The 13,069-nt window shown below is 42.7% G+C and overlaps 1 protein-coding gene across 1 annotated transcript in view; it reads left to right on the top strand.

The window, feature by feature from the left end:
* Nucleotides 1–451: 451 nt before the first annotated feature.
* ZSWIM6 (zinc finger SWIM-type containing 6) overlaps nucleotides 452–13,069 on the top strand; it is a 134,952-nt gene continuing 122,334 nt past the window's right edge. Inside the window, exon 1 of the mRNA XM_070743302.1 lies at nucleotides 452–1,185. Coding sequence (XP_070599403.1) covers nucleotides 462–1,185 — 724 coding nt within the window. The 5' untranslated portion in view covers nucleotides 452–461. The remainder of the gene's footprint in view (nucleotides 1,186–13,069) is intronic.

Genomic DNA, 13,069 nt, shown 5'->3' with positions numbered 1-13,069 from the left:
CCCCTCAAGAAGAAGGGCGTGGTCGCCTACGCGTAACGCTCTCGCGCCCTCCCGGCGCATCTCCTTTTACCTCCCTACCCATTCGGGACGTGCTTCAGATAGCCGCGCACGGAGCCCCGCCCCCCTCGCCCCCTTTTGGGATCTGCCTGAACTGCAAGTCGTCCGGGCTCCACCCTTTTTACCATATTTGAACACAGCCGCCGCCAGCCCGTCACGGCTGACGCGGCGAGCACACGGCCGCAGGGCGCGTTCTATTTATGTTTGTGGCCGCTCCAGTTTTGCATAGGCCCGCCCCTAGCTCCTCCCTCCCTTTTGTGGGCCAGGCGGAAGGGCACCTCCCCTTTTGCCCGTATATAGCGCGGGTAGGCGGGACCTGCCGCTCCGGCAGGCACTCGCTCGCCTTCCTGGTGCCGTTTATAGAGTAAAACCACTTCCGCTGTCTGCTTAGAAGCGGCGCGATCATGGCGGAGCGCGGACAGCTCCCGACCCCCGCCAAGCGCCTCTGCTGCAGACCCGGCTATGGTGCCGGCTGCAGGCCGGGGCAGCGGGCGGGCGGCGGCAGCGGCGGCGGCGGCGTGGATGTCGGCCTCGGCGGCGGCGGGGCACTTTGCGTCGCGGGACCTTCGTCGGCTGCCGCTTCCTCCTCCGCCGCCGCCGTCGCTTTCCCCTCCTCTGCCCTGGCCGCGGCTTATGCCGCATTCGGAGTGCTGCCATTGGGCAAGACGCAGAGCCCGGAGTCCCTGCTGGACATCGCGGCGCGCCGGGTGGCGGAGAAGTGGCCCTTCCAGCGGGTGGAGGAACGCTTCGAGCGCATCCCGGAGCCCGTGCAGCGCCGCATCGTCTACTGGTCCTTCCCCCGCAGCGAGCGAGAGATCTGCATGTATTCTTCCTTCAACACAGGCACCGCCGCCGAGGAGTCCTCAACCGGCGGCGTTTCGGCCGCTTCCTCGGGCGGGGGTGCCGCCTCCGGAGCTTCCACGGGCACCGCCGGCGGGGGCGCCTCTCTCGCCGGCGCCGTCTCCAACAACAGCGGCGGAAGCGGGGGGACCAACAACGCCTCGCCCAGCGGCGGCGGCGGAGGCGGCGGCGGAGGAACGGACCCCGCTGTCGACGAGAACCGCCTGCCCTTCCGCAGGGGCATCGCTTTGCTCGACGGCGGCTGCGTCGATAACGTCCTGCAAGTCGGTGAGTCATTCGGGCTCCGGTGGGTGGAAGAGCCGGCGGCGGGAGGGGTGATGCCGTCGTATTCCTCACCCCCCCCCTTTCCCCTTCCCTCCTCCGCGCCCCGCTTTGCTTCTCCTCACGGTGCTTCGGGGTCGCGGTCTCGTCGGAGTCTCCCCTTCCCTCCCTCCCTTTTCTCCTCACGCATTCTTCAAGCGGACTCTCTGGGCTCATTCACCTGTACGGCCGGCGCCCCGTTAACCTTCCCCCCCCCTCTTATTAAGTTTTCTTTATTCTCATTCCTTCCCTCAGTTCCCTCAGGATACAGCAAGGGGCGTGCGTAAGTGCGCCAGAGTGCCTTCCATCCCCTGTCCTAATGTTTCTGTTTGACTACTATAGCGTATGTTATATCTTTGTATACCACCACTACGTACGTGACAAAACAAATAAATTAAATAAATAAAATACAGCCTGCCCGGGCACCTTTCTTCTCCCCACACCCGCCCTCCTCAGCCTGGTAGCTTCTCCTCCTCTAAATCCTCCTGTCTTGAGGCTCTTTCGCCTAATTCCAATCTGTTCTCTTTGCACCCTTCAAGAAACCGCCCTCCTGTTTCTTGGGAAATACTTTATTATTATTATTATTATTATTATTATTATTATTAGTATTAGTATTAGTATTAGTATTAGTATTAGTATTATTTATTAGATTTGTATGCCGCCCCTCTCCGAGGACTCAGAGTGGCTCACAACAGACAATACAAAATACAAACCCTATATTAAAAAAAACAATATTTAAAACCCTTATTAAGAAAGAATCATGCAATCCAAATAGATCAAACATAACGCGGAACAGCTGAGGGGTATATCAATTTCCCCATACCTGGCGGTATAGGTGGGTTTTTCAAAAGTTTACGGAAGGCAAGGAGGGTGGGGAGTTGATTTGAGAGGGCCGGGGCCACCACAGAGAAGGCTCTTCCCCTGGGTCCCGCCAGACAACATTGTTTTGCTGACGGAACCCGGAGAAGGCCAACTCTGTGGAGCCTAATCGGTGTCTGGGATTCGTGCGGCAGAAGGTGGTCCTGAAGGTATTCTGGTCTATATATGTGTTTAAAAAGCATCATTAAAAAGCATCAAATTCTAATGCCAGTTGCTTGGGGTTTTTCCCCCCCCTGTCCCAGTACCTTCCAGGATCTCGCATTTTGCATCTATACAATATCCTCCATCTGTACAAAGACCCATAACTGTTACTTTTATTCCCCCCCCCCTCTTTATTCTCCTCATTTTCCTTACATCCCAAATATCAAGGAGTATGAATGGCAATGAATCAGCAGGAGAATGGTCTGGGAAGCTTGGCAGGGTGGGAGGGAAGGAGGGAGGGGAGAGTGTCTTTGGGATTTGCCAGGAGAGACTGGGAGCCTTTTAAACAAAGACATTTGTAGGACAGCAGCGCTCGAGAAGGAAATAACATCTAGCCTCGGTTTGGCACAGAGTCCTAGAGTGCTTTTGTGTCCATCCAGCATGCATCTCCAGGGTTTTTTCTTTTCTTTTTTTTGTTATCAATGGCAGTGAGGGTAGGTCATTGGGTCATAAAGCTGTCAGATTGCTGATGAAACAACGAAAAGTCTGTCTGCGATGCAGGGGCGGGGGAAGGAATGGGCTGCCAAGGAGAAACTGTTATGCAGGAAGGCGAAGCCTGTTTCAAGGGCTGCCAAGTAGATCCAGGATGTAGCTGGTTTCTTTTTCTCTCCTTCTGCCTTGCTGCAGAGCAGGCGAGAGAGGACTGCTGATTCCTTCGTGAGATAATACTTTCCTCCTGCAATGCTCGGTGCTGTTCTTTCCATTCCTCTTTTAACTCCTGCTTGCTTTCAATCAGGGAACCTTGGAGATGGATTTCCATCCTATCTTTGCCCTTCAAGGAGGTGAAGGTGGGGAGTGGTTACTTCTTCCAGTTTAAGGGGCGTGTGTGTGTGCTGAGGGTCTGGAGGATGACTTCCTCTTCTCTTGTGTTTGGATTGGAAGGGTTGCCTCTACTGGAAGGGCAAAATGAATAGATGGTTCCCTTTTTAAAACTTCCTGCTCAGGGCGAGGCGAGGCGAGGCTTAGCCCTTTTTTGTTGATTTTTTTTCCCAAGAGAGTTCTGTTTGGTCAGTACATCTGTGATAGCTTTTTTGGAAATTCCCCTCTGAAAGTTAGCATCCTTCGTTTGGGTCCTTTTCAGAGAGATTTTTTTTTCTTCTCTCCATGAAAAGGGGGAAGCCAAACAAAAGAGCTTCTTTCATTGCTTTTCAGTGTCTGCAAAATAGCAGGGAGCTGACAATGGGAAAGGCAATCTGGAGATGTTAAAGCTGCACAACTCTTATTTGTCCTCTGCGCAGATTTGCTCAGTTTCCTCTCTTGGAAATGTAAATGCAATCTATGGGTTTTGTGGGTTTCTTCTCCCCCACTTTTTTAACCATCCGCTACGTAGAAGTGATTTTTGGAAAAGACCATTCAGGCTTTCCTGTGTAAGGTCTGCGTTTCCTTGGTATTTAAACATGTGGCTATTTCAGTTAAAATTGCCACATGCTACGTTACTATGGAATTTATATCTCTATCCAAGTTATAAGGTTAAGGCCAGCTTGAGTCAAAATGGAACTGTTGAACTGTAAGGCAGATCTCATTCTCCCCATATTGCCCTTTCTGCTTTTGCTGCATATGGTTTAGCTTTGGGCACTCCTCTAAGTTCTAATTAACATTCCTCCAGACATCTGTATGTATCCCTCTAGCAGAAGTTGGAGGCACCTCTCCATTTGTGGTGCCACCACTGGAACAGAGCCTCTTCTGGTTTGGCTGGTCTTGCTGAGAGCCCCCCCCCCTCCCTTACCCGCTTGACTCCACTTGTAAGGGATGAGAAATGACAGTAGTGTATGTAGCGAGGGTTTCTTGGCTGATTACATTTAAGCTTGGAATTCGCTGTGAAAATAAAGCCAAGAGGTGATAAATAAAAGATGCAATCTTCTCTGAGAGACAGACACCCAGCATGGGCTTAGCTTTGCTTGCTTTCAGCATTTAGAAGATGCCTCATTAAGAAATCCTGAAAAGGGGAGGGGGGGGGGAACCATCAACAGGAGAAGAGAAGGGGTCTTGAACGATGTTGTCAAAGGCCAATGCAAGGCCATATGCATGAATACAATTTGTGTCTACTCCTCCTTTTGGAACAGTTAAACATCCAATAAATACTTCATGCTAAAAATATACTTTCATTTCTTCCTTACATGATCTGTTTGGAAAACCTCCAGGTTAGTAATGTATGGAAACTTTGCCTTTTACAGCATTATTTAAAATGTTACTTTATATGGGTGTGGTAAGAGAAAATATAACAAATTGGGAGGTTTCCCAAATCATGTACTGTAGATGTTAAAGCTGTATATGCGTTACTGTATTTGCATGCTGTTCATTCCCAAGAGCTCTGACTCTGAGGACTAATAGTCAAGAAGAGCATGCAGTAATAATTCCCTGCAGTAAAAGCTGGGCTAAGTAGGATTGATAAAAAGTTGCACATAACACAAGCAGAGTATATGGAAAAAGATTCACAGGTGAGCAGACTCTTGTAAACGGCCCTTTTCTTTAGCTGTTGAATTCTATTATCCTTTTAGATATGTTTTAAACTGTTTAGATAGTTGTACAATTTAACCTTCAGATTCATGGGAAGCTGCCTTTGAAGCTGCTTTAGCACAACCCTTTGATTTAAAAAATGTATAAAAAAACCATACAATGTATTGTGTGCGGTGAATGATCAATCCACCTGGGTCAACTATTGGAATAGCAGCTTGTTCAAATACTGTGCTGCAGAATGGCATAATTTCTATGTAAATATTTTTAGTGTTTTTTAATATATTATCAATGTTAAAGAATTTAACAGTAAAGACTAATACTTTGTGTTAGATTCAGTTTTGTTATCTGAAATTTAACAAAAAATCCATTGTAGGAAGTTCAAATTGTTGCCTCTTCCAACTTAGTATTGTGAGCACCGCCTAGAATCTTTCTACAATCTGTCTGCAAATTCTAAGTATTTAGCCTAGAATTTTTCTTAGGAACTGTGTCACTGAACTAATCAAAATAAAAATTACTTGGAATTGTGTTATATGACAGTTTATGTGTCATCTCTGCTATAATGTATATAGTCCTGTAATCAATCTTATTGCTAAAAATCTGCATAATAATTAAACATATGGGAACATATATTTTAAAATGGTTTTAATAGGCTAGAATTATGTCTCACATGGAATGTCCTACCTTTCCATAATATTGTCTGAAGTTCCATAGCTAGAAATTTTAAAATAAAAGGTAATATGTTCATCAAACCTTAGTCAAGGTTAGTTGTCAATTTGTTCTATGCAGAAAAATGTAACGATTGCTTTTTTAAAAAGAAAAAATGCATATCATTCTTCTTTATCTATTGCATATAGAGAGAATTTCCATAGCTATTACTAAATAACCATAGTTGCATATTATATATTTGCATAAAAGCAACGTATGGGAAATATTTTTTAACCATATTTAGTCTTAACATTTAGAATGAAATAAATAGGAACATAATACATATGGTATGTTTATCAGAAATCTTGATATTTTTTCTTATTTTTAATAAGAGATTAAACTGGCTTTGTCACTTGCTGGATTTTACCTGCAAAATAATTTAGCAACCACAGATATTGCTATTTTTCAGAGTGCAGGATTTGTACTCTAATTTGCAAGACTACTAAGAACAAACATTTTCTAATGTTTATAGTAGATAAACAATTAGCATGCCATTCTTTGTAATGAGAAACCTTACAGTCACATTAAAAAAACACTTAAAAATATTTAGTTCCTTTTGGAGCTCAACCCTTTATCTACAGGTACACTTCTCTCGGTTGGTGTTTTCAGTAAATAAAAAATAATTGAAAATTACTAATGAAGTAACGTAGACATAAAAACCTTAACTACACTGATGGAATTTGGATCATCTAAGCATCAGATCTTGGATTTTAAAGTTTGATAGTCCTAATAATGCACTACATATTTATTAGGAATTTTCATTCAACTGTGTCTACAGCGTTTTCTGATTGATCTTTCAGTTGTCAGCATCTATGTTTGCTACTGTGGCATGATATATTGGAGATGGACATCTCATGCCAGCAGAGTTACAGATTGAGATGTGGTACTTCCAGTTGTAGTTTCACTTGTACACCTGTGTAATAATTGCTTCATAGATGATGCAGTGAAATGTAAAGGAGCTTTGTATATTTTGGAGAGAAAAAAATTGTAACAAGGAAGTGTGGATAAAACTACAGCCTGAGCCAGATTGTGCTGCAGATTTAGTCATGCTTTTTTTCATTCACGAGGACTTCTTATTCTCCTCTGCATAAGATTCCAATACCCCTAAAGTCAGGATCTAATAAACGTGAGGTTTTTTCTAAAATGTTGACCTGGTTAATCATCCTGTGTTATGCTTTTAGGACTGAGAAATAATCCTGTTTCCAATCACAGCATATTTACATAGTTTTTGCATGGTGAACTTTGAAAACCAGTAAATCGTTATTTTTTATGTGCCAATACTTCTATCCATTAGTATGTTTCTAAAGATTACCTTTTTGAAGTGGGTTTTTTTTTTGCAGTGCCTGTTTTCTATCAGTTCCAGTTCATATATTAGATATTATTGGGATATTAGAAGTCAGATGGCTTTTGAAATGAAAGTAGATTTACTTGATCATTATCTCATTTCTAGGCAGAATTTTTAATCTGCATACTTGATGACTGGGTTATGTTTTGCACATTTTGGCACTAACTATGGTGTGCATAAACCACACCCTATGCATGTGTGAAGCTAGTAGTAAAACAAAAATAGCCAAAACATTTTATATTGCACAACTTAAAATATTTCTAGAGGGTAAGCAGGTTAGAATTTCACCTACTAGTTAATCCAGTTTTGATGCCAAGAAAACCTATTGGGTGTTCATGTAGTACAAACACCTGTATGTTGTGTATACCTGTAGGTACAAAAGTGGGTGTATTTATTTGATTTTTTTCATCGAAGCCACCTGATAGATTGTACCTAGGCGTTCCAAAGCCAGTTGAATTTTAGTACAACAATAATAAATGCAGATAACATAAATAATTGGATTGTATTTTCTAGTTGCTATATTTTAATATTAGGTGCAGTTCCTTAAATTTAGTTTATTCAGTCTTTGAAACAAAAGACGATTCAAAAACTAGCTGGAGGATATGGTTGTGCCGTTGTTCTGGTTCACACAACTGATAACTCAGAATGTAGATCATCTGATTTTATCTTAGTCTCTTCTATTAAAATAATTACTCAGTGAAGCATAATTTATATGTTTTTCTGTAGCAAAAATCCAATATAAATTCTTTAAATCTTTGTATGAATTTTATCTCCCTATTGAAATACTTTACTTTCCCAGTCTCATCTGTAGGTTGTTGGGTTGTTGTGGCTTTTTAAAGATGAACCCAATGGCGCTGTATTGCTTTATAACAATCTACAGTATTACTCTATTTCCAATTTCTGCGACTAAGGTTCCTAACTCTCAACTCCTGTTACGGTTCCTAACTAATTTGGCCTTTTTCTCAGAAACAAATATTTCATGCTGAAACGTCCATATTATAGTTACAGTATAAATGAAGAACATGACTTTTCAAATCTGTAAATGGAAACTGAAACAATCTGCAACACTAAATCTGTAAATGGAAACCTATTTTTTTAAAACAAGATGATGTTGCAAGTGAGTACAGGTTAGTCTTTGAAAAAGCTGGAAATTGTATTTGGGCAGTGGCTGAAGAAGTCTGACATTAATTGGAACAATGCTGTAGAACTTGTCAGTAAATTTAAATTCTCCTTTCTGGACTTAGGTGATGGGATATGCTGGAAGCTCATGTAAGAAATTAATGGGTTGGAAATCTAGGTGATTTACCTCTTGTCTGGTTTTAGCAACTTGTCTGTTTTTCTAAGTTCTTCTTTTATTGTTAATTGGTGTCAGACTCACTGATGATAATAAAGAAATTCATGGAAGACTCAGTGGAAAAGGAAGGTCAGATTGAAGGGAGGAGATTTATTGGGCATAAATTCCAAAGGTTCTCTTATTCCGTGAAGCTTGAAACTAGGAAATGTTAGACTTTTTAGGCACAAGGTACTTGCTAATTTTAACACAAACTGGTTATTTTTGGCCCTATTTAAATAAGCCCTTTAAACTTGGCTCTACCCCAAGCCTGTATGAGTGGGCAATTTATTTATTTGTTAAATTTATTTTTATTTGCAGCTATCTGGCCATGGAGCTACTCTAGATGGCTTACCGTATACCATGATGGCAAACCTATGGCAGATATGCCATAGATGACACGCAGCTCCCTCTCTTTGTGGGCATGTGAGCTATCGCCATAGCTCAGTTCTACTGTATGCGCAGGATGGGGCCGGCGTGTGGTTGGCCACGCACGCATGCGCCGGAGGTAAGGGGGGGCGCACATGCATTGCATTTTGGGAGTCCAGACGCACATGCATTTTGGGCCCTCGGTCTGGAAAAGGTTAATCATAAAAAGGAAGAAAAGGAATGAAGTGCAAATGGAAGAGAAATAAAATAATGGAACAATAAAATAAACAAGGACAAGGAACACAATGGGAATAATACACCAGTATGATAACGAGAAAGATGGATGGGTGGAGAATAGAAAGCAAAGTGGGGGGGGGAAGGAGGGAGTTTGCTACCGTCTAGTAGCCATTTCTAGTGTGGAATTCCCACATTTAATCTGGCCAGCTGGCAGAGTCAAATCCTCAGTCTCTTGTGGAAAAATAGACTGAATGGGTCCCTTGTGAGTATTTTGATTTTATGAATGATTCTTGGCTCCCCCCCCCCCGGACTTTTTGAGTGATTCTATTTCTTTATTTTTAATCTTCTGTTTTAATTGCTATATTTTGTAAGATGCCCAGAGCCCTGATAGAATGGGGCAGCCTGCAAGTTATTTTTTAAAAAAAATAAATACCATAATAAATATATTATTAAAATCTTAATTATTTCAGTAATAGAGTATTTTAATAAACTTTCAGTTAGAAATAAAACAGACAGTGCTGGATTTGAGAGTAGGGATTGATGAGGTACAGGTTGGGAAGAGCAGCGGTCATCAGCTGGTGGTCTGTGGATCACTGGTGGTCAGTTAGGAAATTTTGGTTGTCCACAATTTATTTTTTTGCATTTTTTATATTACACTAAATCAGGGCTTCTCAAACTGCGGCTCCTGGGCTGGATACGTGCAATGAACTCTTATGTTGCTGCAGAAAGTTTTCCCCATCGGGGTCTTTTGTGCAGATTGAAGTTGGGAGGAATCCTTTTTGGGGTCTGCTTCAGCCTCCTGGTGTGGGGCTTTGAGCGAAGACTGGAGGGAAGCACCACTGATGGCAAAGAACCGGAGGGTCTTCTTCCAGTGGGACTGTATCATGGCCTGGAACTGACTGATCATCTCAGCCCATTGAGCCTCCAGGCCCTGATACCTGGCCTTGCACTCCTGCAGGTCTTGCCTCTGCTTGGAAAGCCTATGTTCATAGTCCTCAGTGAGGTGCTTAACACCAACAGCCACTTTCTATTGGAGCCCTAAAGAGCCTGCACAGGAAAGGAGGAGTGGATGGGAGGGGAAGGGTAAGTTGAGGCCATCCTTTGATGTGAGTGAGTGGCCCAACCCAGTCAAATGACCAGTTAGCCCTGCAGACCCAGCCAGGCATTAGGCAGATCGTATTAGTGGTCCCTGAGGTCGAAAAGTTTGGGGGTGCCTGGGATAGAGCACTCAGGTCTAGATTGCTCACAGCTCTGAGCAGGATCAGCTATCTGTGCCTTCACTTCTACAGCAGGGGTGTCAAACTCAAGGCCCGTGGGCTGTATTCGGCCTATGGTGTGCATGGATCTGGCCCATGGGGCCACTTTGGAAACAGTGACGGACTGGCCTCTGGTGCTTCTGTCAGCAAAAAATGGAGCTTGTGGTCCTCCTGAGCTCAGTTTTTGCTGGCAGAGTGCTTGGGCCATTATAGGTGCCCCCATCATGAGTGATGTCAAGCTGACCATGCCCCCCAGTCCTCCCCCGAGGTCAAACACAGCCCTGATGCTGCCTTCAATAAAATCAAGTTTGACACTCCTGCTCTACAGCCACAGGCCCAAGGCTAGTTCTCTTCCATAATAGGTAAGAGTCCAGCAGATTGACCAAGATGGAGGAGGAGCCAAGGCAAAATCAGTTATTGCAGACAAAACTGGTTGTTGTCTAGTTTAGGTAACATTGTGCAATAATTGCTTTATTAAATTGTGCATTAGTAGATATTAGGTTGGAGATTAGGACATCTAAATATTTTAGCTTCTTTACTCCACAAGAAATTCTTAAGACATAGTACCGAACTTGGACTATATATGGTCATGGTTGCCATCTTGAAATATTTAGAATACTTTTAGATAGTGGCTAAGTAACTGGAACATGATTTATTATTAGAACAGTTGAGCCCTGCATTATGTATTAAGCTGTAATACCTCTAAATCTTGTGGGATGTATTTCTGAGTAGAAAATCATTACATGGAATAATGTAAATTAGAATTTAGAGAGGTCCAACCAAGTTGTATACTTTGAAGTCCCATTGATCTGAACGGGAAAGGGTTAAGCACATTCATAAATCTAGACTTAGCTTTGTCTGGACAATGTCTACATTATTGTAAAATGAAAACATATGAATATGTTTAAATTGGCTGTGTGACTAATCCTATATTACTAGTATTTCATAATGTAAAGTTATTTTTTAAAATTTTTTAATATTTTACTTTTGCTGGTTCAAGATAGCCCAACACTTATAAAATGTGTGAAAATATAGTGTGTTTTAGGTGTAATTTAAAAAATATATATCTTTACAACCTAGACTTGGAATCAAGCAACTTTGAGCTTTGATCCTATCAAAGTAACCCTGTTTACTTTGTCATAAATGCCCATTTATGAAATGTGGTGGCACTATATAGCTTACAGTGTAAAACTAGGTGTGTTCATAACTTCTGTGAAGAAGTAAAAAATACTATGAAAGTAATTGTGCGTTGATATCTAGCCAGGTAAAAATAGAATAAACTTTAAATTCAAGAGCTACTTGAAAGAGAGTCCAATATTAAAATAGATTTTAATTGTATTTCAAGTCCTAATGAGACCAAGTGATAATAAGAAACACCTATGGCAGTGATGGTGAACTTATGGCACAGGTGTCACAGGTGGCACGCGGAGCCATATCTGCTGGCACATGAGCTGTTGCCCTAGTTCAGCTCCAATGTGCATGTGCATGCCGGCCAGCTGATTTTCGGTTTAGGCTCTGGGAGGACATTTTCGGCTTCCGGGGATGGGAGAGAGCATTTTTGCCTATGGAGCCTGGGGAGGGCGAAAAATGGGCCCAACAAAGGTTGGGAAATGGGGCTGTTTTAGGCTTCCGGAGGACCTCCGGGTGGACAGGGAGGCCATTTTCAGCGTCCCCAGGTATTGAATTATGGGTGTGGGTACTCACGCATGCACACACACACAAACTTTTGGCACCCAAGGGAAAAAAGGTTCGCCATCACTGGCCTATGTGAAGATAGGACACTTCATATGGGCAGGAGCAAATGCTTCTCAACCTCAGTGTTTATGATGTGTGGACTTCAACTCCCAGAATTCAATCCATGCTGGCTGGGGAATTTGGGGAGCTGAAGTCCACACATTTTAAACACACTAAGGTTGAGAAAGACTGGTCTAGATTAAATATTGGCAATGAAGCTAGTGGTGAAGATCTTCTGGCACAGGAAGTTTCAGATACCCGATGGGCCCACTGGATTGAGCTTCAGCTTTTTAAATAATTATGCAAATAGCTTGTCTACTTAGGATGTTCGCTGGCAGGGAAAACTGTCTCTAATGCAGTGATTTTCAACCTTTTTTGAGCCGCGGCATATTTTTTTATATTTACAAAATCCTGGGGCACACCACCAACCAAAATGACACAAAATGACACCCTAAGACACTCTCCTCTCTTTTTCCATCCTTGTCTCCTCCCCACCCTTGTGTGTGTGCTTGTGTGTGTATACACACTCTTGAACCATTTCCAAAAACAGGTGAGGGCTGGATTTTTTTCTCTCTTATTCTTTGGGTGCTTTTTATCATATGCTTTAAATCAAGAGTCTCTTCTCTCTCTCTTTTGTTTCTCTCTCTTTCCTCTCATTCTCTGTCTCAATCATTTTCTCATTTCTCTTTTTTTCTCCCTTTTGCTCATTTCTCTCTCTCTCTCTCCCTTCCTCTCCTTTTCTCTCTCTCTCTTGCCTTCTTTCTCTCTCACTCTTGCTTTCTCTCTTTCTCTCTTCTTTCTCTCTTTCTCTCTCTCTCTCTTTCTTTCTTTCTTTCTCTCTTTCTCTTTCTATCTCTCTCTTTCTCTCTCTCTTTCTCACTCTTACTCTCTCAGCAAAAAGTTGCGAGACCGGAACCTGAGCTTCCTTCTTTGCGGCACACCTGACCATGTCTTGCGGCACACTAGTGTGCCACGGCACACTGGTTGAAAAACATTGCTCTAATGCATGTTCTCTAAGACTTGTTTAACTTATCTAGCGTTTCAGATACATTAAATATCAACTACATGTCTGATGGTTGTATTATATTTCCTAAATGTTTGAATTCCCCTCTCCCACCGCCCCACTTTTCCAACTCTTTAACTGTAGGAATTTTCGCTTGCTGCTGCTGCTGGACTCTATTTAATTTCAAGTCTGACTCATTTTATGGAACATGTTTAAATTGTTGCTCTTCTGCACTTGATAGCAGTGCTGTTTCTTGAGCAAAATGTGATTCCCACTTGAGTCAGCATGAAAAGGATTTTCTATTAAAGCAGTCAGCTGTTTACTTGAGAACAGCT

Source organism: Erythrolamprus reginae, chromosome 2 (genome assembly GCF_031021105.1).
Source record: "Erythrolamprus reginae isolate rEryReg1 chromosome 2, rEryReg1.hap1, whole genome shotgun sequence".
NCBI classification, from domain to species: Eukaryota; Metazoa; Chordata; class Lepidosauria; order Squamata; family Dipsadidae; genus Erythrolamprus; species Erythrolamprus reginae.
The sequence above is the reverse complement of the archived record's forward strand: the minus strand, read 5'-3'. Positions and strand labels throughout refer to the sequence as shown.